This window comes from Catharus ustulatus, chromosome 9 (genome assembly GCF_009819885.2).
Source record: "Catharus ustulatus isolate bCatUst1 chromosome 9, bCatUst1.pri.v2, whole genome shotgun sequence".
Taxonomy (NCBI): domain Eukaryota; kingdom Metazoa; phylum Chordata; class Aves; order Passeriformes; family Turdidae; genus Catharus; species Catharus ustulatus.
In genome coordinates, this window is record NC_046229.1 from 33,366,076 (window position 1) to 33,391,351 (window position 25,276).

The 25,276-nt window shown below is 52.2% G+C and overlaps 2 protein-coding genes across 3 annotated transcripts; both read right to left on the reverse strand.

Annotated features, from left to right (window-relative positions):
• Nucleotides 1-438: 438 nt before the first annotated feature.
• On the reverse strand, nucleotides 439-17,984 carry CFB (complement factor B). 2 transcript variants are annotated; one of them, XM_033068123.1, is made up of 18 exons: nucleotides 17,901-17,984; nucleotides 17,537-17,755; nucleotides 16,540-16,725; nucleotides 15,923-16,102; nucleotides 15,228-15,323; nucleotides 14,704-14,840; nucleotides 13,248-13,386; nucleotides 11,768-11,920; nucleotides 10,457-10,558; nucleotides 8,500-8,637; nucleotides 7,702-7,799; nucleotides 6,415-6,532; nucleotides 5,419-5,569; nucleotides 4,576-4,652; nucleotides 4,048-4,151; nucleotides 3,268-3,400; nucleotides 2,429-2,478; nucleotides 439-1,686 (listed from the first exon to the last, which is right to left on the reverse strand). In XM_033068123.1, exons 1-18 carry the CDS (start codon nucleotides 17,950-17,952, stop codon nucleotides 1,540-1,542), a joined length of 2,280 nt encoding a protein of 759 aa, XP_032924014.1. In that variant the 5' UTR covers nucleotides 17,953-17,984; the 3' UTR covers nucleotides 439-1,539. The 2 variants fall into 2 exon arrangements, with proteins under 2 accessions (XP_032924014.1, XP_032924015.1); XM_033068124.1 differs by lacking the exon at nucleotides 439-1,686 and adding an exon at nucleotides 1,705-1,803.
• Nucleotides 17,985-18,785: 801 nt separating this feature from the next.
• LOC117000322 (spidroin-2-like) lies at nucleotides 18,786-20,151 on the reverse strand. Its single transcript, XM_033067873.1, has 2 exons — nucleotides 19,112-20,151; nucleotides 18,786-19,015 (listed from the first exon to the last, which is right to left on the reverse strand). Exons 1-2 carry the CDS (start codon nucleotides 20,121-20,123, stop codon nucleotides 18,987-18,989), a joined length of 1,041 nt encoding a protein of 346 aa, XP_032923764.1. The 5' UTR covers nucleotides 20,124-20,151; the 3' UTR covers nucleotides 18,786-18,986.
• Between the last annotated feature and the right edge of the window lie 5,125 nt (nucleotides 20,152-25,276).

Sequence of the window (25,276 nt, forward strand, 5' to 3'; positions counted from 1 at the left end):
TGTGATTCTTTCGACCAAAAGCCTCTTTGTTCCTCTAAAAGTTCTTTTTTTTAATCACCTCCTAAATGTATCTCTTTTAGCTCCTGTGATTGGACCAAAGTCTGGCCGTCCAGCCGTATTTTGACCAATTTTGGCTTCTTGCAGCCAGGCAGGGACCATCGGACCAACCCCCCTAACTTTTCTCGACTTTTCTCCTGGTGGGCTGTCCCACCAGTGTCCTTTTCCACAGCTTATACTGTGACAATTATCATTATTAGTTTTAGATATTTTATTATTTTTATTTTTAAAAATTGTTGTTATTATTTTAATTATTAAATTAGGAAATCGAACGGGAAAATTTTAAATTGCTTAGAAATTGTAAAGGTGAAGAAAAATTAAGTTTAAAATTAAAAAAAAAAATTAAAAAGGAAAAATAAAAAGAAAACTGGAACAAAAAAAATCTCAATAAGGGGCGTGTCCAGGTGTGCCCAGGTGTGTTCTGGGCACATCCAGATGTGTCCAGGTGTGTCCAGCTGTGGTCAGAGCACATCCAGGTGTGTCCAGCTGTGTCTAGGCATGTCCAGAGTAGTTCCATGTATATCCAGGTGTGTGCAGGGTTGTTCCAGGTGTATCCTAAGTGTGCCCAGGTATTCCCAGGTGAGTTCAGGGTTGTCCCAGGTGTTCCCAGGTGTATCCAGGTATATCCCACGTGCACCCAGGTGCACTCAGGGCAGGAACCCCAGGTGTCCCAAGTGAGTTCAGGGTAATTCCAGGTGTATCCCAAGTGCACCCAGGTGTGCTCAGGTGAGTTTAGGGTAGTTCCAGGTGTATTCAGGGTTGTTTCAGGTGCTCCCAGGTGCACCCAGGTGTGTCCCAGGTGTCCCCAAGTGTATCTCAGGTGCACCCAGGTTTCCCCAGGTGTTCCCCCAGGAACACCCAGGTGTTCAGGGCAGGAAGCCCAGGTCCACCCAGGTGTGTCCAGGTGTGGTCAGAGCACATCCAGGTGTGCAGGTGAGTCCAGAGTAGTTCCATGTATATCCAGGTGTGTGCAGGGTAGTTCCACGTGCACCCAGGTGTATCTCAGATGCACCCAGGTGTACCCCAGGTGTTCAGGCCAGGAACTCCAGGTGTTCCTGGGTGCATTTAGGTGTGCCCAGGTGCACCCAGGTGTGCCCAGGTGAGTTTAGGGTAGTTCCAGATGTATCCAGGGTTGGTCCAGGTGTTCCAGGTGTCCCCAGGTATGCCCAGGCGCACCCTGGTACACCCAGGTGTTCCCAGGTGTCCCCAGGTGTGCACCCAGGTGTGCCCAGGTGAGTTTACGGTAGTTCCAGGGTAGTTCCAGGTATATCCAGGGTTGGTCCAGGTGTTCCAGGTGTCCCATAGTGTGCCCAGGCGCACCCAGGTGTTCCCAGGTGTCCCCAGGTGTGTTTAGGGTAGTTCCAGGTGTATCCAGGGTTGGTCCAGGTGTTCCAGGTGTCCCCAGGTGTACCCAGGCGCACCCAGGTACACCCAGGTGTCCCCAGGTGTATGTCAGGTGCACCCAGGTGTGCCTAGGTGCGCTCAGGGCAGGAACCCCAGGTCCTCGTCACGCAGGCGCTCGCGCAGCCAGGGCAGAACCTCAAACAGGTTCACGTGGAAATCACGGGCGAAGGCCGGGGCGCGGCGCTGGCGGCACACGGGGAGCACGCCCCAGCTGACCACGCCCACCTGAGGATACACCTGGGGTCACTTAGGGGTCAGGGGTCACCCAGGGGTCACCCAGGGGTCACCCGGGGCGTGGCGCTGGCAGCACACGGGGAGCACGCCCCAGCTGACCACGCCCACCTGAGGATACACCTGGGGTCACTCAGGGGTCAGGGCCACACCCACAAAGGGTCATTCTGGGGTCACTCAGGGGTCACCTGGCCCCACACCTGGGACCACCAGTTTGTCCCAATTCTCTCCCAGTCCCTCCCAGTTCCCATCCCAGTCCCGTCCCAGTTCCCAGTCCCTCCCAGTCCCCCCCAGTTCCCATCTCAGTTCCTCCCAGTCTATCCCACTCCCTCCCCAGTATTCCCAGTTCCCATCCCAGTCCCTCCAAGTTCCCATCCCAGTTCCCACCCCAGTCCCATCCCAGTCCCTCCCAGTCCCATCCCAGTCCCTCCCAGTTCCCTCCCAGTCCCATCCCAGTTCCCATCCCAGTCCCATCCCAGTTCCCATCCCAGTCCCTCCCAGTTCCCTCCCAGTCCCATCCCAGTTCCCATCCCAGTCCCATCCCAGTTCCCATCCCAGTCCCTCCCAGTTCCCATCCCAGTCCCTCCCAGTTCCCATCCCAGTTCCTCCCAGTCCCATCCCAGTTCCTATCCCAGTCCCCCCAGTTCCTGTCCCAGTCCCTCCCAGTCCATCTCAATCCCTCCCAGTCCATCTCAGTCCCTCCCAGTCCCTCCCAGTCCCCCCAGTTTCCCCTCACCTGGAAGTGTCGCTTCCCCCAGGTGACAACGACAGGGCCACCAGAGTCACCTGTGGGGGGAAACTGAGATGGACTAGGAGGCACTGGGACGCTTTTGGGGTCACTGTACTGGTTTGTATTGGTTTATATGGGTTTATAGCCATTTGTACTGGTTCATACTGATTTATACCAGTTCATATTGGTCCATACTGATTTATACCAGTTCATACTGGTCCATACTGGCCCATACTGGTTTATACCAGCCCATACTGATTTATACTGGCCCATACTGGTCTGTACTGGTACGTACTGGTGCATACTGCTTTATACTGGTTTATACTGGTCCATATTGACCCATACTGGTCTATACTGGTTTATACTGTTCTATACTGGTTTATACTGGTCTGTACTGGTTTATACTGGTCCATACCAGCCCATATTGTTCCATACTGGTCCATACTGTTCCATACTGGTCTATACTGGCCCGTACTGGTCCATACTGGTTTATACAGGCCCATACTGGTTTATACTGTTCTACACTGTTCCATACTGTTCCACACTGGTCCATACTGGTCCGTACTGATTTATACTGGTCTGTACTGTTCCATACTGGTTTATACTGGTCCATACTGTTCCATACTGGCCCATATTGGTTTATACTGGCCCGTACTGTTCTATACTGTTCCATGCTGGCCCATACTCGTCCATACTGGTTTATACTGGTCCATACTGGTTTATACCAGCCCATACTGGTCCATACTGGTTTATACCAGCTCGTACTGTTCCATTCTGTTCTATACTGGCCTGTACTGGTCTATACAGGCCCATACTGGTTTATACTGCTTTATACTGGTGCGTACCAGGGCAGGCGTTGGGGTCCACCTGGGGCTCGTGGCCCCCCGAGCACAGGAACCGGGGGGTGACGATGTCAGACAGCAACGAGACGTTGGCGTAGGGTGGGGCGCGGAGGGCGTCAGCTTCGCACGGGCCCCGCTGGGGACAGGGGGGGAACACAGGGGTCACTGGGGTCACACAGGGGTCACACAGGGGTCAATGAGGTCACACAGGGCTTGTACAGGGGTCACACAGGGGTCATACTGGGGTCAATGAGGTCACACAGGGCTTGTACAGGGGTCACACAGGGGTCATACTGGGGTCAGTGAGGTCACACAGGGGTCAGTGGTGTCACAGGAGGTGTCAAGAGACAGGCAGACACAGGAGATGATGGATGGACAGATGGACAGGCAGACAGACAGATGGATGGACACAAGAGGTGATGGATGGACAGACAGACTGACACGCACACAGACACACAGACAAACACACAGACAGATGGACAGACAGACACACAGGTGTGTCACCCTCACCTGATCCCCCAGCTTTAGCAGCACCTTCTGCCACTGCACCCCGGCAGGGACAGGACAGACACACGGACACAGAGGTGTCACAGATAGACAGACAGACAGACACACAGGACAGACAGACACACGGATGGACAGATGGACACACACCTGATCTCCCAGCTTTAGCAGCACCTTCTGCCACCGCAGCTCCACGGGGGCAGCACAGACAGACAGACACACAGACAGACACAGGGATGTCACAGATGGACAGACAGATGGATGGACAGACAGACAGACCTGATCTCCCAGTTTCAGCAGCACCTTCTGCCGCTGCAGCCCCCCAGAGCCGTGCGGGGTCAGGAAGAACGCCTCAACGTTCTTGGGGGGCAGCAGGAGCCGGCCTGGGGGGAGTCAGAGGGTCAGAGGTCACAGAGGGGTCATGGGGTCACACAGGGGTCACAGGGTCATAGGGGTCAGGAAGAACGCTTCCATGTTCTTGGGGGGCAGCAGGAGCCAGCCTGGGGGTCAGAGGTCACAGAGGGGTCACACAAGGGGTCAGGGGTCACACAGGGGTCAGGGGTCACACAGGGGTCACGGGGTCATGGGGTGTCAGGGAATTGGGGGGGTACGGGGGGTTTTAGATTGTTTTGGGGGGTCTCACGGTTGTTTTTTGGGGAGGGTTGGGAGGTGGGTCTCAGGAGGGTTTTTTGGGGTCTCACGGTCGTTTTTTTGGGGGGGGAGTTTGGGAAAGGTCTCAGGGATTTTTTTGGGGGGGTCTCAAGGGATTTATGGGGGTATTTTGGGGGGTTTTTTTGGGGGTCTCACGGTGGTCCTGGCACGAGCTCTTCTCTGGCAGCCGCAGCGCCCGCGACGCCCCTTCAGTGCAGGGGATGCAAATGGGGCTGGGGGCAACAAAAGGGGAGGATTCAGCAGCCCAAAACCACCCAGGGACCCCCAAAACCCACCCAGGGAACCCTAAAAAATCTCCCCAAAACCCCTCAAGACCCCCCCAAATCCCCCCAAACAACCCAGGGACCCCCTAAACCCTCCCAGGACCCCCCCAAAACCCCAAGAAATTCCCCCAGGACCCCTGTGAACCCCCCAAATTCCCTCCAGGACCCCCCCAAAACTCCCCAAGACTCCCAAACCCCCCCAAATTTCCACTAAACCCCCCCAAAACCCCCCAAAATCTCCCCCAAGACCCTCCAAAATCCCCCCAAAATTCACCCAGATCGTCTCAGGCCCCTCCAGACACCCCCCCCAAAATCCTCCCAGGACCCCCAGACACCAGTAAACCCCCTTAAAATGCCCCAAAATCTCCTCCAAGACCCTCCAAAATCCCCCCAAAATCCCCCAAATCCCTCCAAACCCCCCAAATCTCCTCAGGACCCTCCCCCCCAGACCCCACTAAAACCCCCTAAAATCCCCCAATATTCCCCCACAAAATCCCCCAGAACCCCCCCAGAAGTCCCCCCAGACCCCCCCAAAATCCCCTCAGGACCCCTCCAGACCCCCCAAATCTCCCCAGGACCCCCCCAGACCACCCCAGGACCCCCCAAAATTCCCCCAGACCCCACTAAACACCCCTAAAATCCCCCAATATCCCCCCCAAAATTCCCCCCAAACCCCCTGAAGCCCCCCCAGACCCTCCCAGGACTCCCAACTCACCGGTGGGAGGGGGAAGGGTGCACGGCCTTGTCCAGCTGCACCAGGGCCACGTCGAAGTCGTAAAATTCGGGGACCCCCCGGTCCCGGCGCGAACCCGGGCTGAACTCGGGGTGCAGGAACAGCCCCGAGACCCCCCGGCGGTCCCTGGGGCCTGGAGGACCCCAAAATCCACTCAGGGAACCCCAAAAACCTCGTAAGTCCCACCAGGAACCCCAAAATCCATCCAGGGCACCCCAAAATCCCCCGGGCTGAACTCGGGGTGCAGGAACAGCCCCGAGACGCCCCGGCAATCTCTGGGGCCTGGAGGGGGTCAGGGGGACCCCAAAATCAAATCAGGGCACCCCAAAAAACCCCCAAAAATCCCACCAGGAACACCAAAAATCCCACCAGGAACCCCAAAAATCAAATCAGGGCACCCCAAAATCCCCCAGGCTGAACTCGGGGTGCAGAACAAACCCCGAGACCCCTCAGCGATCTTTGGGGCCTGGAGAACCCCAAAAATCTAGTCAGGGCACCCAAAAACCCCAAAAATTCACTCAGAGAACCCCAAAAACCCCAAAAATCCCATCAAAACCCCCAAAATCCCACCAGGAACCCCCAAAATCCCACCAGGAACCCCAAAAATCCATTCAGGAACCCCGAAAATCAAATCAGGAACCCCAAAAATCCATCCAGGGCACCCCAAAATCCCCCACGCTGAACTCAGGGTGCAGGAACAGCCCTGAGACCCCCCCAGTGATCCTGGGGGACCCCAAAATCCAGTCAGGGAATGCCAAAACCCCAAAAATCCATCCATGGAACCTCAAAAATCCATCCGGGATCATCCAAAATCAACCCAGGACATTCGGGGAGTGCCCCCAGCTGCACCCGAGTGTGCCCAGGTGTGCCCAGGTGTGTCTCAGGTTTATCCCAGGTGCCCCCAGGTGAATCCCAGGTGTGCCCAGGTGTCCCAAAATCCCCCCCAGGTGTGCCCAGGTGTGCCCAGGTGAGTCTCACCGATGTCCACTCCCAGCCACTCGGGTCGGTCGGAGGCGGTGAAGCAATGGGCAGCGCTCAGCACAAAGTACGGGGACACCAGCGAGCCCTGGCAGCGCTCCTGGCCCTTCCCGGGCCTCTGGGGGTTAAAAAATGGGGGTCAGGGGGGACCCCAAAATCCCCCAAAGCCACCCCAAAATATCCCGACCCCAAAATTCCACCAGAAACTGAAAAAATCCCAAATGAAACCCCAAAAATCCCAAAGGAAACTCCAAAAATCCTGAATGAGCTCCGGGCCCTTCCCAGGCCTCTGGGGGGGGGGGAGGGGAATGGGGGTCGGGGGGGGTCCCTAAAACCCCCAGGGACCCCCCCAAAACCACCCCAAAAAAATCCTGACCCCAAACTCCACAGGAAACCCCAAAAGTCCCAAATAAAATCCCAGAATCCCAAATGAACCCTGGTAGCTCCTGGCCCTTGCCAGGCCTCTGGGGGTTAAAAAATAGGGTTGAGAGGGACCCCAAAATCCCCCAAAACCTCCCCAAAAAATCCCGACCCCAAAATCCCACAGGAAACCCAAAAAACACAAAAATCCCAAATAAAATCCCAAAAATCCCGAATAAAATCCCAAAATCCTAAATGAGTTCCTGGCCCTTCCCATGCCTCTGGGGGTTAAAAAATGGGGATAAGGGGGGTCCCCAAAACCCCCAAATGTCTCTCAGGTACCCCCAGCTGTGTCTCAGTTACCCCCAGGTGTGTCTCAGGTGTGTCTCAGGTACCCCCAGGTGTTCCAGGTGTACCCAGGTGTCTCTCAGGTGTGTTTCAGTTATCCCCAGGTGTGTCTCAGGTATCCCCAGGTGTGTCTCAGGTGTGCCTCAGGTATCCCAGGTGTGTCTCAGGTACCTCATTCTCACCATCACCGTCACCTCCCAGGTATGTCTCAGGTGTATCCCAGGTGTCCCCAGGTGTATCTCAGGTACCCCAGGTATCCCCAGGTATGCCCAGGTATCTCAGGTGTGTCTCTCACTGTGACCGTCACCGTCACCTCCCAGGGGTTTCCCCAGGTGTCCCCAGGTCTCAGGTGTGCCCCAGGTATCCCCAGGTGTGCCCAGGTGAGTTCCCAGGTGTATCTCAGGTGTGCCCAGGTATCCCCAGGTGTGCCCAGGTGTATCTCAAGTGTGCCCAGGTATCCCCAGGTGTGCCCAGGTGTATCTCAGGTGTGCCCAGGTATCCCCAGGTGTGCCCAGGTATATCTCAGGTGTGCCCAGGTATCCCCAGGTGTGCCCAGGTATCCCCAGGTGTGTCTCTCACCGTGACCGTGACCGTGACCTCCCAGGGATTTCTCTCTCTCTCCTCTGCCCGCGCGAACTCCAGGCTGACCCCGCACAGCCCCAGCGTCGAGCTCTCGTCTGAGGAATTCCAGAAATTTGGGGAAATTTGGGGGATTTTTTTGAGATTTTTTGTGGATGATTTTGGGGGGGGTTTGGGATTTTTGGGGGATTTTTTGGGGATTTTTTGGGGATTTTTTTTTATTTTTTGGGGATTTTTTTGGGATTTTTTGGGGTTTTTTGAGCGGAATTTTTGGGGGTATTTTGCAGGATTTTTTGGGGATTTTTTTGGGGTTTTGTGAGATTTTTGGGGTTTTTGGGGGGATTTTTTGAGTTGTTTGTTTTGGGGTTTATTTCGGGATTTTTTGGGGGATTTTTTCAGGATTTTTTTTGGGATTTTTTGGGGTTTTTTGTGAGTTTTTTTTGGTTTGGGGGGGATTTTTTTGGGGATTTTTTTGTTTTTTGTGAGTTTTTGGGGGGTTTTGGGGGGATTTTTTTTGAGTTTTTTGGGGGATTTTTATGGGATTTTGTGGTTTTTTTTTTTCAGGGATTTTTTTCGGGATTTTTTTGGGATGAATTTTGGATTTTTTGGGTACCAATCATCTTGTGGAACCTCCTGCAGCTCCTCGGTTTCCCTCAGGAAGAACCCGGGGGGATTTCTGGGGTGTTTTGGGGGGATTTTGGGGCCGTTTCTGGGCGGTTTTTAATGCGATTTTTTGGGGGGATTGTTTTCCGGGATTTTTTGGGGTGGAATTTTGTGATTTTTAGGATTTTTGGGTACCAATCATCTTGTGGAACACCTCCTGCAGCTCCTCGGTTTCCCTCAGGAAGAACACGTGCTGCTCCCCAGGTTTTTTCGAGCCCAGCGCGTTCAGGGTCTCGGCGTGAGCGTCCTGGCCCAGCCCGAACACATAAACGTCTGGGGAAGGAAAAACGGGGTCAGGGACACCCCAAAAAATACCAAAAAACAACCCTAAAAATACCCCAAAACCACCCCAAAAATATAATAAAAATATTACAAAAATATCAAAAAAAACCTGATAAATACCCCCAAAATACCCCCCAAAATTATGCCAAAAATATCCAAAAAAAATACCCAAAAAATCCCAATAAACAAAAAAATTCCCTCCAAAATCTCCCCAGCCGGAAGGTGAAATGTCTGGGGAGGGGAAAACGGGGTCAGGGACACCCCAAAAATCAACCCCAAAACCACCCCAAAACCACCCCAAAAATATCACAAAAATATCCCAAAATTACTCCCCAAAATACCCCCAAAATAACCCAAAAATACCCCAAAAATATCACGAAAATATAAAAAAAACCCCTCAAAAATTACCATAAAAATACCCCAAAACCACCCCAAAAATATCATAAAAATATCACAAGAATATCCCAAAATTACCCCCCAAAATAACCCAAAAATACCCCAAAAATATCACAAAATACCACAAAAATATCAAAAAAACAACCACAAAATTTACCACAAAAATACCCCAAAACCACCCCAAAAATACCCCAAAAATATCATGAAATTATGCCCAAAAATACCCCAAAAATACCGCAAAAATACCCCAACAATACCCAAAAAATTGCCCCCAAAGCAACCCAAAACCAGCCAAAAAATACCCAATAAATACCCCAAAAATACCCCGAAATCACCCCAAAAATATCACAAAAATATAAAAAAAAAACCCACAAAAAATTACCACCAAAACCACCCAAAAATCCTAATAAACACCAAAAAAATTCCCCAAAATCTCCCCAGCCCGAACACATAAACATCTGGGGAGGGGGAAAATGGGGTCAGGGACACCCCAAAAATACCCAAAAATATCCCCCAAAAATATCAAAAAAATATCCCAAAAATACCCCCAAAATATCACAAAATCACCCAAAAAATACCCCAAAAATATCACCAAAAATGTCACAAAAATATCCCAAAACAACCCCAAAAATTGCCCCCAAAACAACTCCAAAAATACCCCAAAAAATCCCAAAAACCCCTCAAAAATTACCACAAAAATATCCCCAAAACATCACAAAAATACCACAAAAATATCACAAAAAAATCACAAAAATATACAAAAATAAACCCAAAAAATTTACACAAAAAACACCACCCAAAAATCTCAATAAACACCAAAAAAATTCCCCAAAATCTCCCCAGCCCGAACACATAAACATCTGGGGAGGGGAAAAACGGCGTCAGGGACACTCCAAAAATACCCAAAAATATCCCCCCAAAATATCCAAAAAATTCCAAAATATTACCCCAAGATTTACCCCAAAAATGCCACAAAATCACCCAAAAAATCCCAACAAGCATCCCAAAACCACCCCAAAAATATAAAAAAAAATCGCAAAAAATCACCCCAAAAATGCCACAGAAAACACAAAAAAATCCCCCCCAAAACCCCCCAAACCATCCAAAATCCCCCCAAAATCCTCCCAGGACCCCCCAACCCCCCCAATTTCCCCGCAAATCCCCCCTGCAAACCCCCCAAAATTTCCTCCCAATCCCCCCAGGACCCCCCAAAATTCCCCCCAGACCCCCCAGAGCCCCCCAAAACCCTTCCAAATCCTCCCAGATTTCTCCAGGACTCCCAAGGACCCCCCCAAACCCCACCAAAACCCAAACCCAGGACCCCCCACATCCCTCCCAACCCCCCCAAAAAATCCCCCCAGATCCCCCCTGAAGCCCCCCAGAACTCCCCCAAATCCCCCCTGGCCCCCCAGACCCAGGAACTCGTCGCGGGGGTCCCGGGGGTCTCTCCCGATGCTCAGCAGCTCCTGGATCTGGTGCAGCACGGGCACAGGGGAGCCCCCCATGTTGGCTCGGCCTGGGGGGAGGGGCACAGGTGAGAATTTGCGGGGTCCCAGGGGGATTTGGGGGGGCACAGGTGAGAACTGGGGGGGTCCCAAGTGAGAACTGGAGGATTTGGGGGGGATTTTTGGGGTCCCAGGTGAGAACTGGGGGGGGTCTGGGGGGGATTGGGAGGGATTTGGGGGGGTCCCAGGTGAGAATTGGGGGATTTGGGGGGGGGGATTTGGAGGAGATTTGGGGGGTCCCAGGAGGATTTGAGGGGATCTGGGGGAGTTTGGTGGGGATTTGGGGACACTCAGGTGAGAATTGGGGGGGTCTGGGGGGGATTTGGGGAGGTTTGGGGGGGGGTTGGTTGTCCTGGGGGGGATTTGGGGGGACCAGGTGAGAATCTGGGGTTCTTGGGGAGTCCCAGGGATTTTGGGGCCGGTTTTGCTGTTTCTGGGGTGATTTGGGGGCATTTTGGGGCGTTTTGGGAAATTTCTGGGACATTTTTGAGGACGTTTTGGGGAGGTTTTTTAGGGATTTTTTTGGGATAATTTTGGGATTTTTTTTGAGATATTTTGGGATATTTTTGGGATTTTTGGGGGGTATTTTCGGGATATTTCTGGGATATTTTTGGGGCTGGTTTGGGGCTATTTTTGGGGTGTTTTCAGGATGATTTTGGGCTGGTTTTAGGGTATTTTTGGGATATTTTTGGGCTGTTTTTCGGGTATTTTTGGGGCTGGTTTGGGGATATTTCTGGGATTTTTCTGGGATATTTTTGGGGAGGCTTTTGGGGTGGTTTTTCAGGGATATTTCTGGATATTTTGGGATATTTTGAGGCTGGTTTTTGGGATGTTTTGGGGGTGTTTTTAGGATATTTTTGGGGTGGTTTTTGGGATATTTCTGGGATATTTTGGGATATTTCTGGGGTACTTTGGGGCTGGTTTTGGGGTGATTTTTGGGGATATTTTTGGGGTGATTTGGGGGGATATTTCTGGGATATTTTTTGGATATTTTTGGGCTGTTTTTAGGATATTTTTAGGATATTTTGAGGCTGTTTTGGTGTTCCCATCGTCCGTCATGATGGCGATCACGTGCCGGGTGCTGTTGGTCACTGGGGGGAGGGATTTTGGGTGATTTTTGGGGATATTTTTTGGGATATTTCTGGGATATTTTTGAGACATTTTGGGGGTGGCTTTAGGGTATTTTTAGGATAATTTTGAGGCTGTTTTGGGGTCCCCACCATCCGTCATGATGACGATCACGTGCCGGGTGCTGTTGGTCACCGGGGGTGGGCGCAGCCCCTGCTGCTCCTCCGCCCGCTCCTGCTGCACCAACAGCTCATAAACGGCGCGGAGGGCGGCAGCCAGGTTGGTGCCAGGGGCGTGGGCGTGGGCTGAGAGCGATAAAAGGGTCACAGAGACCCCAAAAATAAAAAAAAAAACCGCAAAAAAACCCCATGGAAATAGCATAGACCCCATAGAAATCCCATTGACCCCACAGAAATCCCATAGATGCCATAGAGATCCCATACATCCCATGGAAATCCCATAGAGACCCCACAGCACACAGAGAGCTGTGGCATGGGCTGGGGGCAAGAGAGGGGTCAGAGAGACCTCAAAAAACCCCAAAAAACCAAAAAACCCCATTGAGATAGCATAGATCCCATAGAGACCCCCAGCCAGGTTAGTACTGGGGCTGTGGGCATGGGCTGGGGGCAATAAAAGGATCAGAGACACCCCAAAAATACCAAAAGCCCCCAAAAAAACCCCATAGAGATAACACAGATCCCACAGAAATCCCATAGATCCCATAGAAATCCCATAGAGATCCCATAGAAATCCCATAGATCCCACAGAAATCCTATAGATCCCATGGAGATCCCATAGAGATCCCATAGAAAATCCCATAGATCCCACAGAGACCCCCAGCCAGGTTGGTAACGGGGGCGTGGGCTGGGGGTGAGAGGGACGTCAGAGAGATCCCAAAAATATAAAAAAAACCCCATAGAAATCCCATAGATCCCACAGAAATCCCATAGACCCCATAGAAATCCCATAGAGATCCCAGAGAGATCCCACAGCACACAGAGAGCCCTGGTGTGGGCTGGGGGCGAGAGAGGGGTCAGAGAGACTCCGAAAAACCCAAAACAAACCAAAAAACCCCATAGAAATACCATAGACCCCACAGAAGTCCCATAGATCCCATAAAACACAGAGACCCCCGGCCAGGTGGGTACCGGGGGCGTGGGCGGGGGCTGGGGGCAATAAAAGGGTCAGAGAGACCCTAAAAAATCCAACAAACAAACAAACCCAACCAAACAAAAAAAAAAAAAAACCACCCCCCCATCAAAATAGCATAGATCCCATAGAAATCCCATAGATCCCATAGAGATCCCATCGATCCCATAGAAATCCCATAGACCCATAGAGATCCCACAGATCCCATAGATATCCCATAGAGATCCCACAGATTCCCATAGATCCCATAGAGATCTCATAGATCCCACAGAAATCCCATAGACCCCATAGAGATCCCATAGACCCCATCGATCCCATCGAGATCCCATAAAGACCCCACAGAACACAGAGAGACCCCAAAAATAAAATTAAAAAAAAAACCCAAAAAACCCCCATAGAGACCCATTAGACCCCATAGAGACCCCACAGACTCAAATTCCCCCCCTAAATCCCCCCCAAACCCCCCCAGAGACCCCTCCCCACCTGCCAGGGGAAGCCCCCCGAGCTTCTCCCTGACCCAGGCTCCGTCGTTCGCCCGGGGCTCGCTCGGGCTCAGCTCCACGCGCGCCTCGGAGCCGAAGGTGACGACCCCATAGCGGGGGGAGGCGCCCAGGCTGGCCAGCTGGGGGAGGGGGTTTGGGAGGTTTAAAAAGGGTTTGGGGGTCACAGGGCGGATTTATGGGGTCCCAGAGAGGGTTTGGGGGGGTGAAAGGGGGATTTGAGAGGTCCCAGATGGGATTTGGGGGGGATTACAGAGGGATTTGGAGGGGTTAAAATTGGATTTTGGGGGGGTTAAAGGGGATTTGGGGGGGGTTAAAGGGGGTTTGGGGAGGTCACAGAGAGGGTTTATGGGGTTCTAGAGGGGGTTTGGGGGTCCCAGATGGGATTTGGGGGGTTAAAGGGGGTTTGGGGGGGGTTAAAGGGGGATTTGAGGGGTTCTAGAGGGGATTTATGGGGTTCAAGAGGGGGTTTGGGGAGCTAAAAAGGGGTTTGGGGGGGGCACAGAGGGGTTTGGGGGGTTAAAGGGGGTTTGGGGGGTCCCAAATGGGGTTTGAGGGGTTCTAGAGGGGATTTATGGGGTCACAGAGGGGGTTTGGGGGGATTAAAAGGGGATTTATGGGGTTCTAGAGGGGGGTTGGGAGTCTTAAAGGGGATTTGGGGGGGTCCCAAATGGGATTTGGGGGGTTAAAGGGCGTTTGGGGGTCCCAGAGGGGATTTATGGGGTCACAGAGGGGCTTTTGGGGGGTCTCAGAAGGGGTTTGGGGGGTTCCCAAATGGGGTTTGGGGCTACCAGAGGGGATTTATGGGGTTCTACCGGGGGTTTGGGGGGGTCACAAATGGAGTTTGGGGGGGTTAAACAGGATTTGGGGGAGTATAAAGGGGATTTATGGGGTCGCAGATGGGATTTTTGGGGGGTACCAGAGGGCATTTCTGGGGTCTCAGAGAGGGGTCTCGGCTGCTCTGGGGTTTGGGGCAGATTTTGGGATATTTTCGGGCAGGTTTTTGGCAATTTTTGGGGCTGTTTTTTGGCAGTTTTTGGGCTATTTTAGGGCTTTTTAAAGGGTATTTTTGGTCATTTTTGGGGGCTGTTTCCGGGCAGTTTTTTGGTTATTTTAGGGTAGGTTTTGCGCTATTTTGGGGCAGATTTTTGGCCATTTTTAGGATCTATTTTTTGGCGATTTTTTGCTATTTTTGGGCTATATTTTGGTAGTTTTTTTGCCATTTTGGGGGGTATTTCCGGGAAGTTTTTGGGGCCATTTTAGGGCACTTTTTTGCTATTTTTGGGGCTAGTTTTTGCTATTTTTGGGGCCATCTTTTGCTATTTTTTGTGCATTTTCAGGCTATTTTTTTTCCATTTTTTGGGCTATTTCTGGGCAGTTTTTGGGGCCATTTTAGGCCATTTTTTGGGCTATATTTTGGCATTTTTGGGGGTCTCCACCTTCTCCACCAACTCGCTGAGCGCGTCCCGAGCCAGTTCATAATCGCGGGGATTCACAGAGCGAGAGGCGTCGAGCACCAGGAACACGTTCAGAGCCCCTCCCGCATCCAGGCTGATCCTGCGCTTCGAGGTGGGGTCTGAGACCACCAAAAAATCCCCAAAAACAAAAAAAAATCCCTGTGATACCCCCGGGATGTCCCAAATCCTCCCCAAAACTCCCTCAGGACCCCCCAAATTTACCCTAAACCCCTTCCAGACCCCCAAACCCTCATAAATCTCCACCAAATCCCCCCAAGATCCCCCCCAAATCCCTTCCAGGACCCCCCAAATGCCCTCTGGGACCCACCCATTTCCCCCAAATCCTCCCCAAACATCCCCCATGACCCCTCAAAACCCCCCAAACTCCCCCACCCAGGACCCCCTAAACCCGCCTCAGGACCCCCAAAGCCCCCTCAGACGCCCCAAATCCCACCCAGATGCCCCCAAAGCCCCCCCAGGCTCCCCCAGACCCCCCCAAATCGCACCCAGGGTCCGGTTGGCCTCGGCCGCCTCCACGCTCTGGCTCAGGGACGCCAGGAACGCCTCGGCCACGTCCTCGGGGGTGTCGAAGGAATTCGGGTCTGGGGGCGACCCCGGGGTCACTCCGGGACCCCCCCCCCCAAAAATCTTCTGGGCTCCCAAAAATTCCCGGGACCCTCCGCAAAAATTCCGCCAGGATCGAGAGACCCCCACCCCCCCCAAAAAAAAAAGCCGCTAAAAAGCCGCCCAGGATCCCCCAATACCTCCCTAAAACCTCCTTAAATCCCCCTCAGGACCCTCCAAAATCCCCCAGAACCTCCCCAACCCCCACCCAAAACCTCCCTAAATCCCCCCAGGAACCCCCAGGACCCCCAAACCCTCCAGAATTCCCCTCCAGGACCCCCCAAAACCTCCCTAAATGCCCCCCCAGGACCACACAGGAGCCTCCAGGACCCCCAAAACCCCTGCAGGACCCCCCAGAACCCACGAGACCCCCCCCAAAAATCCCCAAAATTTCCCCCCAGGAACCCCCCTCACCTCTGCAGCGGGGCTCGGTCCCGCTCCACGTCCCCCCCAGGATCCCCAGGACCTCCCCAGGCCTCCCCAAACACCCCCAGAACCTCTCTAAATTTGGGGGGGACCCCCGGACCCCCAAAACCTCACTAAATCCCCTCCAGGACCCCCCAGGACGCCCCCTCACCCCGGCACCGGGGCTCGGTTCCGCTCCACGACCCCCCCTCCAGGCAGCGCCGCTCGGCCGAGCCCACGAGTTGCAGCCCCGGGCGGCACCGGAACCGAACGCGGCCCTCGACCGAGAACCGGGCCCGGGACCCCTCCATGGAGGCGCCGGGGGGCACGGCGGGGGCGGGGCAGTCTCCGGCTGGCGGAGGGGGGAGAGAAAGACAAAAATGAGAGGGAAAACAGTACAAAAATCTGTCAAAAACCCCAAAATCAGCCCCAAACCGTACAAAAAACAGCTCAAAAATCAGACCAAAAATAGCCCCGAATCAGCCCCAAACCGTACAAAAACCAGCGCAAAAATCAGACCAAAAATAGCCCAAAATAGCCCAAAAACAGTCCCAAAATCAGCGCAGAAACAGGGCAAAAATCAGACCAAAAATAGCCAAAAATAGCCCCAAATCACACCGAAATACCCCAAAAATCAGCCCAAAATCGGCGCAGAAACCAGACCAAAAATAGCCCAAAACCACCAAATATTCCCCCAGGACCCCCGCAAATCCCCTCCAAATGTACCTCAAACCTCTCCCAACTCCCCAAACCCCCCCAAGACCCCCCAAAATTCCCAAATTTTCTCACATCCATCGTCACAGACGGGGTCCGGCCCCTCCCAGCGCCCCCCGTCCCCGCAGCGCCTCTCGGCGGGGCCCCTGAGGCTGAACCCCCCCGAGCAGCCGTAGCGGAGCAGCGAGCCCGGGGGGTGCCGCCCCCCGCGGGGGTAAAACCAGCCGTGCTCGAACTCCAGCGGGGCGGGGCAGAACACGGCTGGGAAAGGGTTAAAGATATTGGAGTGACCCCCAAATAAATCCCCCCAAAAATCCCAAATAAATCCCCAAAAACACCCCCAAAAAATTAAAATAAATTACCCCCGAAAAATCCCAAAATATCCCCAAAATTCCCCCCAAAATCTCCCCCAAGGCCCCCCCAAAAAATCTCAAGACCTCCCAAAATCCCCCCCAAAATCCCCCCAAAATCCTCCCCAAATTCCTCAGGACCCCCAAAATCCCCCAAAATCCCCCTAGGACCCCCCAAAATCCCAAAAGGACCCCTCCCCAACCCCCACCTTGGCACTTGGGGTGGTCCCTGCCCCCCCCGGGCAGGGGGTCCCACCTCCCCCAAAACCCCAACCCCCCCCAGGACCCCCCAAAACCCCCCTCAATTTCCTCAGGACCCTCAAAATCACCCCCAAATTCCTCAGGACCCCCAAAAATAGCCCCTAAAATCCCCCGGGATTTCCGGGACCCCCCCAAATTCCCCCCAAATTCCTCAAGACCCCTCCCAAATCCCCCTAAAACCCCCCCAGGACCCTCAAAATTCCCCTAAAACCCCTCAGGACCCCTCCCCAAATAATCTCCAAACCCCCAAAATCCCTCCCAGGACCCCCCAAATCCACCCCAAATTCCTTAGGACTTCCCAAAATCCCCCAAAATATCCCCAGGACCCCCCCCCAGATCCCCCAAAATCCCCCCTAAAATCCCCCAAACCCTCCCAGGACTCCCCCAAATCCCTTCCAAATTTCTCAGGACCCCCCCAAATCCCTCCCCAAATTTTTCAGGAACCCCTCCCCAGCCCCCACCTTGGCACTTGGGGGGTTCCTGCCCCCCCCCGGGCAGGGGATCCCAGGTCCCGTCCGGGCCGCAGCGCCGGACCGAGGTGGGGGAGGGGGCGCTGCCGGGGGGGCAGCGGTAGAGCAGCACAGCCCCTCCCCCCACCAGCTCCCCCCAGCCCCCCGAAATCGGGGCCAGGGCGGGGTCACAGCCCGGGGGGGGCGTGGGGGGAGGGGTGGTGGGGACACCTGGAGGGGGGAGAGGAGAGTTAGTGGGGGGGAGGGGTTTGGGTGGGGGGATTTGGGGGGGTTGGGGGGGGGTCCTGAGGGAATTTGGGGGTGTTTGGGGGGAGTTTGGGTGGATTTTGGGGGGTCCCGGGGGTCACTCACTGACCCAGGGCCGGGGTCAGCAGCAGCAGCAGCAGCCCCAGGACAGCTCCGGCCATTTCCGAATGTCCGAATGTCCGAGTGTCCGAATGTCCGAATGTCCGAGTGTCCGAGTGTCCGAATGTCCGAATGTCCGAGTGTCCGAGTGTCCGAATGTCCGGAGAGGGGGGGTCACCAACCCGCCCCTCCCCCCCCGCGGTGTCCGGGAAGTGACGGGGGGGGGGATGGGGAGGAGAGGGGGTCAAGGACCGAGGGGGAGGGGCCAAAATTCCCGAAAATTACCCAAAATGACCCCAAAATGACCCAAAAAAATCCCGAAAATGACCAAAAATGACCCAAAAATGAAAAAAAATGCCTGAAATGTCCCAAAAATGAATTAAATGAACCCAAAAATCACCCATAAATGCCCCCCAAATGCCCGAAATTACAAAAAAATGCCCGAAATGACCCCAAATGACCAAAAATACCCCAAAAATGACCAGAAATTACCAAAAAATGACCCAAAATGACCCAAAAATGCCCGAAATGTCCCCAAAACTGCACCCGGGGTCCCGAAAATGCCCGAAATGACCCCAAAATTGAGTTCAATTGACCCAAAAATGCCTGAAATGTCCCAAAAATTAATTAAACGAGCCCAAAAATGTTCCAAAAATGCCCGAAATGAACCCAAAAAATGCCCGGAGTGAGCCAAAAATGTGTTAAATGTCCCCCCAAAAGCCCGAAATGTCCCAAAAATGCACCCGGGGGACCTGAAAATGCCCGAAATGACAAAAAAAACCCAAAATAGATCCCAAAAAAATGCCCGAAATGTCCCCAAATGTGCCAAAAATGTCCCAAAATGTCCCCAAATGTCCTCGATGTCCCCCCGGGTCACTTCACTGTCCCCACGCGCTGCTGTTTCACCTTTATTGGGGACACGGGGACAGGGAAGGGACATCGCCATGGGGACAGGGGGACGCAGCGACACCGCGACAGCGGCGCCGCGACAACGATTTCGCGACAGCGGCACGGCGACAGCGACACGACCACATCCCCGGCGACAGCGACACGACGACAATGATATCGCGACAGCGACACGGCGACATGCCCGGCGCTAGAGCGGCTCCTCCGAGTGTCCCAAACCTGCGGGGGGGACAGAGGGGAGGGGACAGCGGTGGCCGCGAGGTCCCCGCGCTGTCCCCAGAACCGCCCCCCGCGCTGTCGCCGCTGTCCCCTCACCGCGGCTGGCGCTGTGGTCGCTGTCGCCGGACGTGTCGTGACTGGCGGTGTCCCCGAGCGGGGGCGGGAGGTGGCCCTGGCGAGGTGTCCCCTGCTGCTGACCACTTGTCACCTGCTCCTGGCCACCTGTCCCCTGTGCCGGGGGTGGTGGCAGCAGCCACCGGGGACGCGTCCCTTCTGTCACCTCCCCTCGGGGACCTGTCCCCACTCTCCCCGTTCCTTGGGGACCTGTCCCCTGTCCTGGGACAGGTGGGAGTGGCATTTGGGGACCTGTCCCCTCATCTTGGGGACCTGTCCCCGCTGTCCCCGTTCCTTGGGGACATGTCCCCTGTCCCCAGGGACCTGTCCTCCCTGTCCCCTGTCCCGGGACAGGCTGGAGTGGCCCTTGGGGACGTGTCCCATGTCCTTTGGGACCCGTCCCCATTGTCCCCTGTCCCAAGAGATGCTGGAGTGGCATTTGGGGACCTGTCCCGTGTCCTTGGGGACCTGTCCCCGCTGCCCCCTGTCCCGGGACAGGCTGGAGTGGCCCTTGGGGACACATCCCTTGTCCTTGGGGACGTGTCCCCTGTGCTGGGACAGGTGGAAGTGGCATTTGGGGACCTGTCACCACTGTCCCCTCATTTTGGGGACGCGTCGCCTGTCCCGGGACAGGCGGGAGTGGCATTTCGGGACCTGTCCCCACTGTCCTCTCCCTTTGGGGACCTGTCCCCATTGTCCCCTCCCTTTGGGGACCTGTTCCCTCTGTCCCCTCCCCTCGCTGCCACCCCGCGGCTCCTTGGGGACGTCCCCAGGGTCCCTCCGGGGTTCCCCGGTGTCCCCAAGGTCCCCTCGGTCCCTGCAGCCACGTCCCCAAAGCCCGGAGCCACCCGAGGGGACCCGGGGGTGGCCTGGCTGTCCCCTGGTGTCCCCTCGCTGTCCCCGCGGGTAGCAGCGACTGCAGCAGTGACGTCACCGCCTGTCCCCAAGGCTCGGGGACAGGGAGGGAGGTGGTGGGACCTGGGGGAGGGGACATAGATGGGGACAGGGACAGGGATAGCCCCGGTGGCTCCTCCCGTGTCCCTCCCAAATGTCCCCAAATGTCCCCAACGTCCCCAATGTCCCCAATGTCCCCAAATCCCCCCACTGTCCCCAATGTCCCCAAATCCCCCCACTGTCCCCAATGTCCCCAATCCCCCCACTGTCCCCAAATGTCCCCACTGTCCCCACTGTCCCCTCACCCCCCAGCAGCAGCAGCGTCCCCAGTGCCACCATCAACGTCCCTGGTGTCACCTCCATGGCGCTGCCACCACCCCCCCGCCAATGTCCCCAATTTAAGGACTCGGGGACAGGGACGTCCCCTGGGTGGGGACAGGGGGTGGGGACAGCGCTGTCACCTAGGGGGGAGAGGGAGTGACAACGGGACAGGAAGGTCACCAATGTCCCCAAATCCCCAATCCCCCCAATGTCCCCAATGTTCTCAATGTCCCCAAATGCCCCCAATGTCCCCAATGTCCCCAATGTCCTCAATGTCCCCAAATCCCCTCCTGATGTCCCCAATCCCCCTCAGGTGTCCCCAACCCCCCTCAGGTGTCCCCACCCCCGTCTGTGGTGGCACCTTGGGGACACCTTGGTGACAACGACTCCATTGTCCGGAGCCACTGGCCCCGAGCCCCAAGCGGGGACAAGTCTGGGCAGAGTCACTAATGTCCCCAAATGTCCCCAATGTCCCCAATCCCCCTACTGTCCCCAAATGTCCCCAATGTCCCCAGTGTCCCCAAATGTCCCTACTGTCCCCTCACCCCCCAGCAGCAGCAGTGTCCCCAGTGCCACCATAAATGTCCCCGGTGTCACCTCCATGGCACTACCACCACCCCCCCTGCCAATGTCCCCAATTTAAGGACTCGGGGACAGGGACGTCCCCTGGGTGGGGACAGGTGGTGGGGACAGCGCTGTCACCTGGGGGAGAGGGGGTGACAAAGGGACAGGAGGATCACCAACGTCCTCAAATTCCCCCAATGTCCCCTCAACGTCCCCAAATCCCCAAATGTCCCCAAATCCCCTCAATGTCCCCAATGTCCCCTCAATGTCCCCCAATGTCCCCAAATCCCCCCAATGTCCCCAATCCCCCTCAGGTGTCCCCCACCCCCCTCAGGTGTCCCCACCCCCGTCTGTGGTGGCACCTTGGGGACACCTTGGTGACAACGGCTCCATTGTCCGGAGCCACCAGCCCCGAGCGGGGACAACTCTGGGCAGAGTCACCAACCTCCCCAAATGTCCCCAAATGTCCCCAATGTCCTCAATGTCCCCAAATATCCTCAAATGTCACCAAATGTCCCCTCAATGTCCCCAAATGTCCCCAATGTCCCCAATGTCCCCAAATGTCCCTAGTGCCCTCAATTTTTGGGGGATTTTTGGGGGATTTGTTTTTGGATTTTGGGACAATTTGGGGGAATTTTGGATGATTTTGGGGATTTGGGGGATTTTTTGGGGGGAATTTGGGGGATTTTGGGAGAATTTTCTGCGATTTTGGGGAATTTTTGTGGATTTTGGGGAAAAATTGGGGTAATTTTAAGAGATTTTGGGGAAATTAGGGGGACTTTTAGGAGAATTTTGCAGAATTTGGGGTAATTTTGGGAGCATTTTAGGTGACTCTGGGAAATTTTCAAGGATTTTTTTTTAATTTGGGGGAAATTTTGGGGAATTTTTTTTTTTAATTTGGGGAAAATTTGGGGGAATTTTCAGCAATTTTGGGGGAATTTTAGGAGAATTTGGGGGAATTTGGAGTAATTTTGGGAGAATTTTTGGCGAGTCTGGAAAATTTTAAGGGATTTTTTTAATTTGGGGAAAATTTGGGGAATTTTTGGCGATTTTGGGGGAATTTGGGGAAATTTTCATTGATTTTTGGGGGATTTGGGGGCATTTTGGGAGAATTCTGTACATTCTGGGGAATTTCCAGCAATTTTGGGGGAATTTGGGGGAATTTTAGGGAATTTTGGGGATTTTGGTGTCCCTCAGACACTCACAGGACACATTTGAATTTTCCCATTATCTTTATTAAATTTTGGATTTTTTTTGATTTTTGGGGGGGATTTTGGGGGTTTTGGGATCTCCCAGAATCTCACAGAACACATTTGAATTTTCCCATTATCTTTATTAAATTTTTGAGAATTTTTTGGGAATTTTTTTGGAATTTTGGGGAAATTTTTGGGGAATTTTTTTGGGAATTTTTGGGAAGTTTTTTTTATTTTTTGGGATTTTTTTTTTTTAATTTTTTGGAAATTTTTTAACCCTCAGAGGCCCTGGAAGGGGGAGACTCTGAAGTAACTCAAGACTCCCCCAGTTCCCCCCAAGAAAATCGCACCAAAATCCCCACAAAATTCCCCAAAACCACAACAATATCTGCTTAAAATTCCCACAAAATTTCCCCCAAAATCACACCAAAATTTCCTGAAAATTCCCACAAAATCACCCCTAAATTCTCTCACAATTTCCACAAAATCTCCACAAAATCCCCTCAAAATTCCTCGCAGAAATGCAAAGAAATCCCAACAAATTCTCCAGAAATTTTCCAAAAATTCCCACAAAGTTACCCAAAAATGTTCTTCAAATTCACACAAAATCACTCCAACATCCCCCCAGAATTGTCACAAAACCAACCCAAAATTCTCTCGAAATTTCCACAAAATGGACCCAAAATTCTCCAAAAATTTCCACAACATCCCCGAAATATTCTCACAGAAATTCCCATAAAATCACCCTGAAATGCTCCAAAAAAATCCTCCAATATCACCCCAAAATTCCCGCAAAAATTCCCACAAAATCACCCCAAAATTCCCTCAAAATCACCACCGAATTGTCACAAAATCTCCACAAAAATCTCCACAAATTCCCCACAAAATCCCAAAAAATTCTTAAAAAAAGTCACCAAAAAATCACCCAAAAATTCCCACAAAATGGTCCCAAAATCCCCTCAGACTTTCCACAAAATTGACTGAAAATTTCCGCAAAAATTCCCCCAAAATAACCCAAAAAATTCCCACAAAATTCACCTAAAATTCCCACAAAAATTCCCACAAAATCAGCTTCAACTTTCCTAAGAATTTCCACAAAAACCCCATCAAATTCCCCTCAAAATCCCCAAATATTCTCATAAAAATGACCACAAAATCATGTCAAATTTTCCTCAAAATTCCCACAAAATTACCCAAAAATTCTCTCAAAATTCCCACAGAATCACCCAAATATCTCCTCAGAACTGCCCCATAATCCATTCAATACTTTTCCAAATTATCCTATGAAGTGCCCCAAATTCTCCAAAATTCCCACAAGAATCGCCCCAAAATCCCAACAGAATTTCCACAAAAACTTCACAAAAATCTTTACAAATTTGCCACAAGTTACCACAAAATTCCCAAAAATTCAAAACTTCGCTCAACATCACTCCAAAATTCCCACAAATTACCCACAAAATGGCCCCAAAATCGACGGAAAATTCCCACAAAAATTCTCTCAGAAATGCCCACAAAATCGCCACAAAATTCCCACAAAATTCCCCAAAATCATAACAATAGTCACATAAAATTCCCACAAATTTTCCTCAGATTCCCCTCAGAATTTCCACAAAATCTCCACAAAATTACCCACAGAACTGCCCCAAAATCCCCTACATTTTCCGCACAAATTTCCCACAAAATCCCCTCAGAATCTACTCACAATTCCCACAAAAATTCCATCAAATTCCCCACAAAATCCACCAAAAATTCCCACAAAATTTCCCACATGATCAGCCCAAACTTCCCTAAGAATTTACACAAAATCCCTGCAACATTTCACAAGAACTACAAAGAAATCTTCCCCATTCCCTTAAAATTCTCACAAAGTCACCCCAAAATTCCCCAAAAAATTCCTCAAATATCACCCCCAAATTCCCACTAAATCCCCCCAAAATTCCCTCAAAATTCCCAAAAAATGACCCCAAAATCCCCTCAGCATTTCCACAAATTCCAAAAAAATTCAGACAGAATTGCCCAAAATATGGTCCCAAAATTCCCACTAAATTCCCCAAAATCACAACAATATTAGCTTAAAATTTCCCCTAAAATCACCACAAAATTTCCTCAAAATTTCCACAAAATCATCCCAAAATTCTCTCACAATTTCCACAAAATCTCCACAAAATCCCCTCAGAATTTCCACAAAATCACACCAAAATTCCCCCAAAAATTCCACACATTGACCCAAAATTCCCTCAAAATTCCCACAAATTCCCCTCTGTATTTTCACAAAATCTCCACAAAAATCTCCACATATTCCTCACAAAATCCCCAAAAATTCTTTAAAAAATTTGCAAAAAAATCACCCCAAAATTCCCACAAAATGGTCTCAAAATCCCCTCAGACTTTCCACAAAATCGACCAAATAATTCCCACAAAAGTTCCCCACAAAATCACCCCAAAAATTTCCCTCAAAATTCCCCCAGAATCTACTCACAATTCCCACAAAAAATTCCATCAAATTCCCCACAAAATCCACCAAAAATTTCCCACATCAGCCCAAACTTCCCTAAGAATTTACACAAAATCCCTGCAAAATTCCCCCAGAACTGCAGCAAAATCCCCACCATTCCCCTAAAATTCCTACAAAATCACCCTGAAATTCCCACAAAAAATTCCACCAATATCACTCCAAAATTCACACAAAAATTCCACTAAACCACCCTAAAATTCCCTCAAAGGTCCCACAAAATGGCCACAATATCCCCTCAGAATTTCCAAAAATTCTAAAAAAATTTCCACAGAAATTCCCACCAAATCGCTCCAAAATTCCCACAAAATTCCCCAAAAATCACAACAACATTTGCTTAAAATGCCCACAAAATTTTCCCCAAAATCACACCAAAATTTCCTGAAAATTTCCCCAAAATCACCCTAAAATTCTCTCACAATTACCACAAAATCACCACAAAATCCCTGCAAAATTCCCTGCAGAACTGCAAAGAAATCCCAACAAATTCTCCAGAAATCTCCCCAAAATTCCCACAAAGTTACACAAAAATTTTCTCCAAATTCACACAACATGGCTCCAACATCCCCCAGAATATCCACAAAATCAGCCAAAAATTCACTTCAAATTCCAACAAAATGGACCCAAAATTCTATAAAAATTTCCACACAACCACCCCAAAAT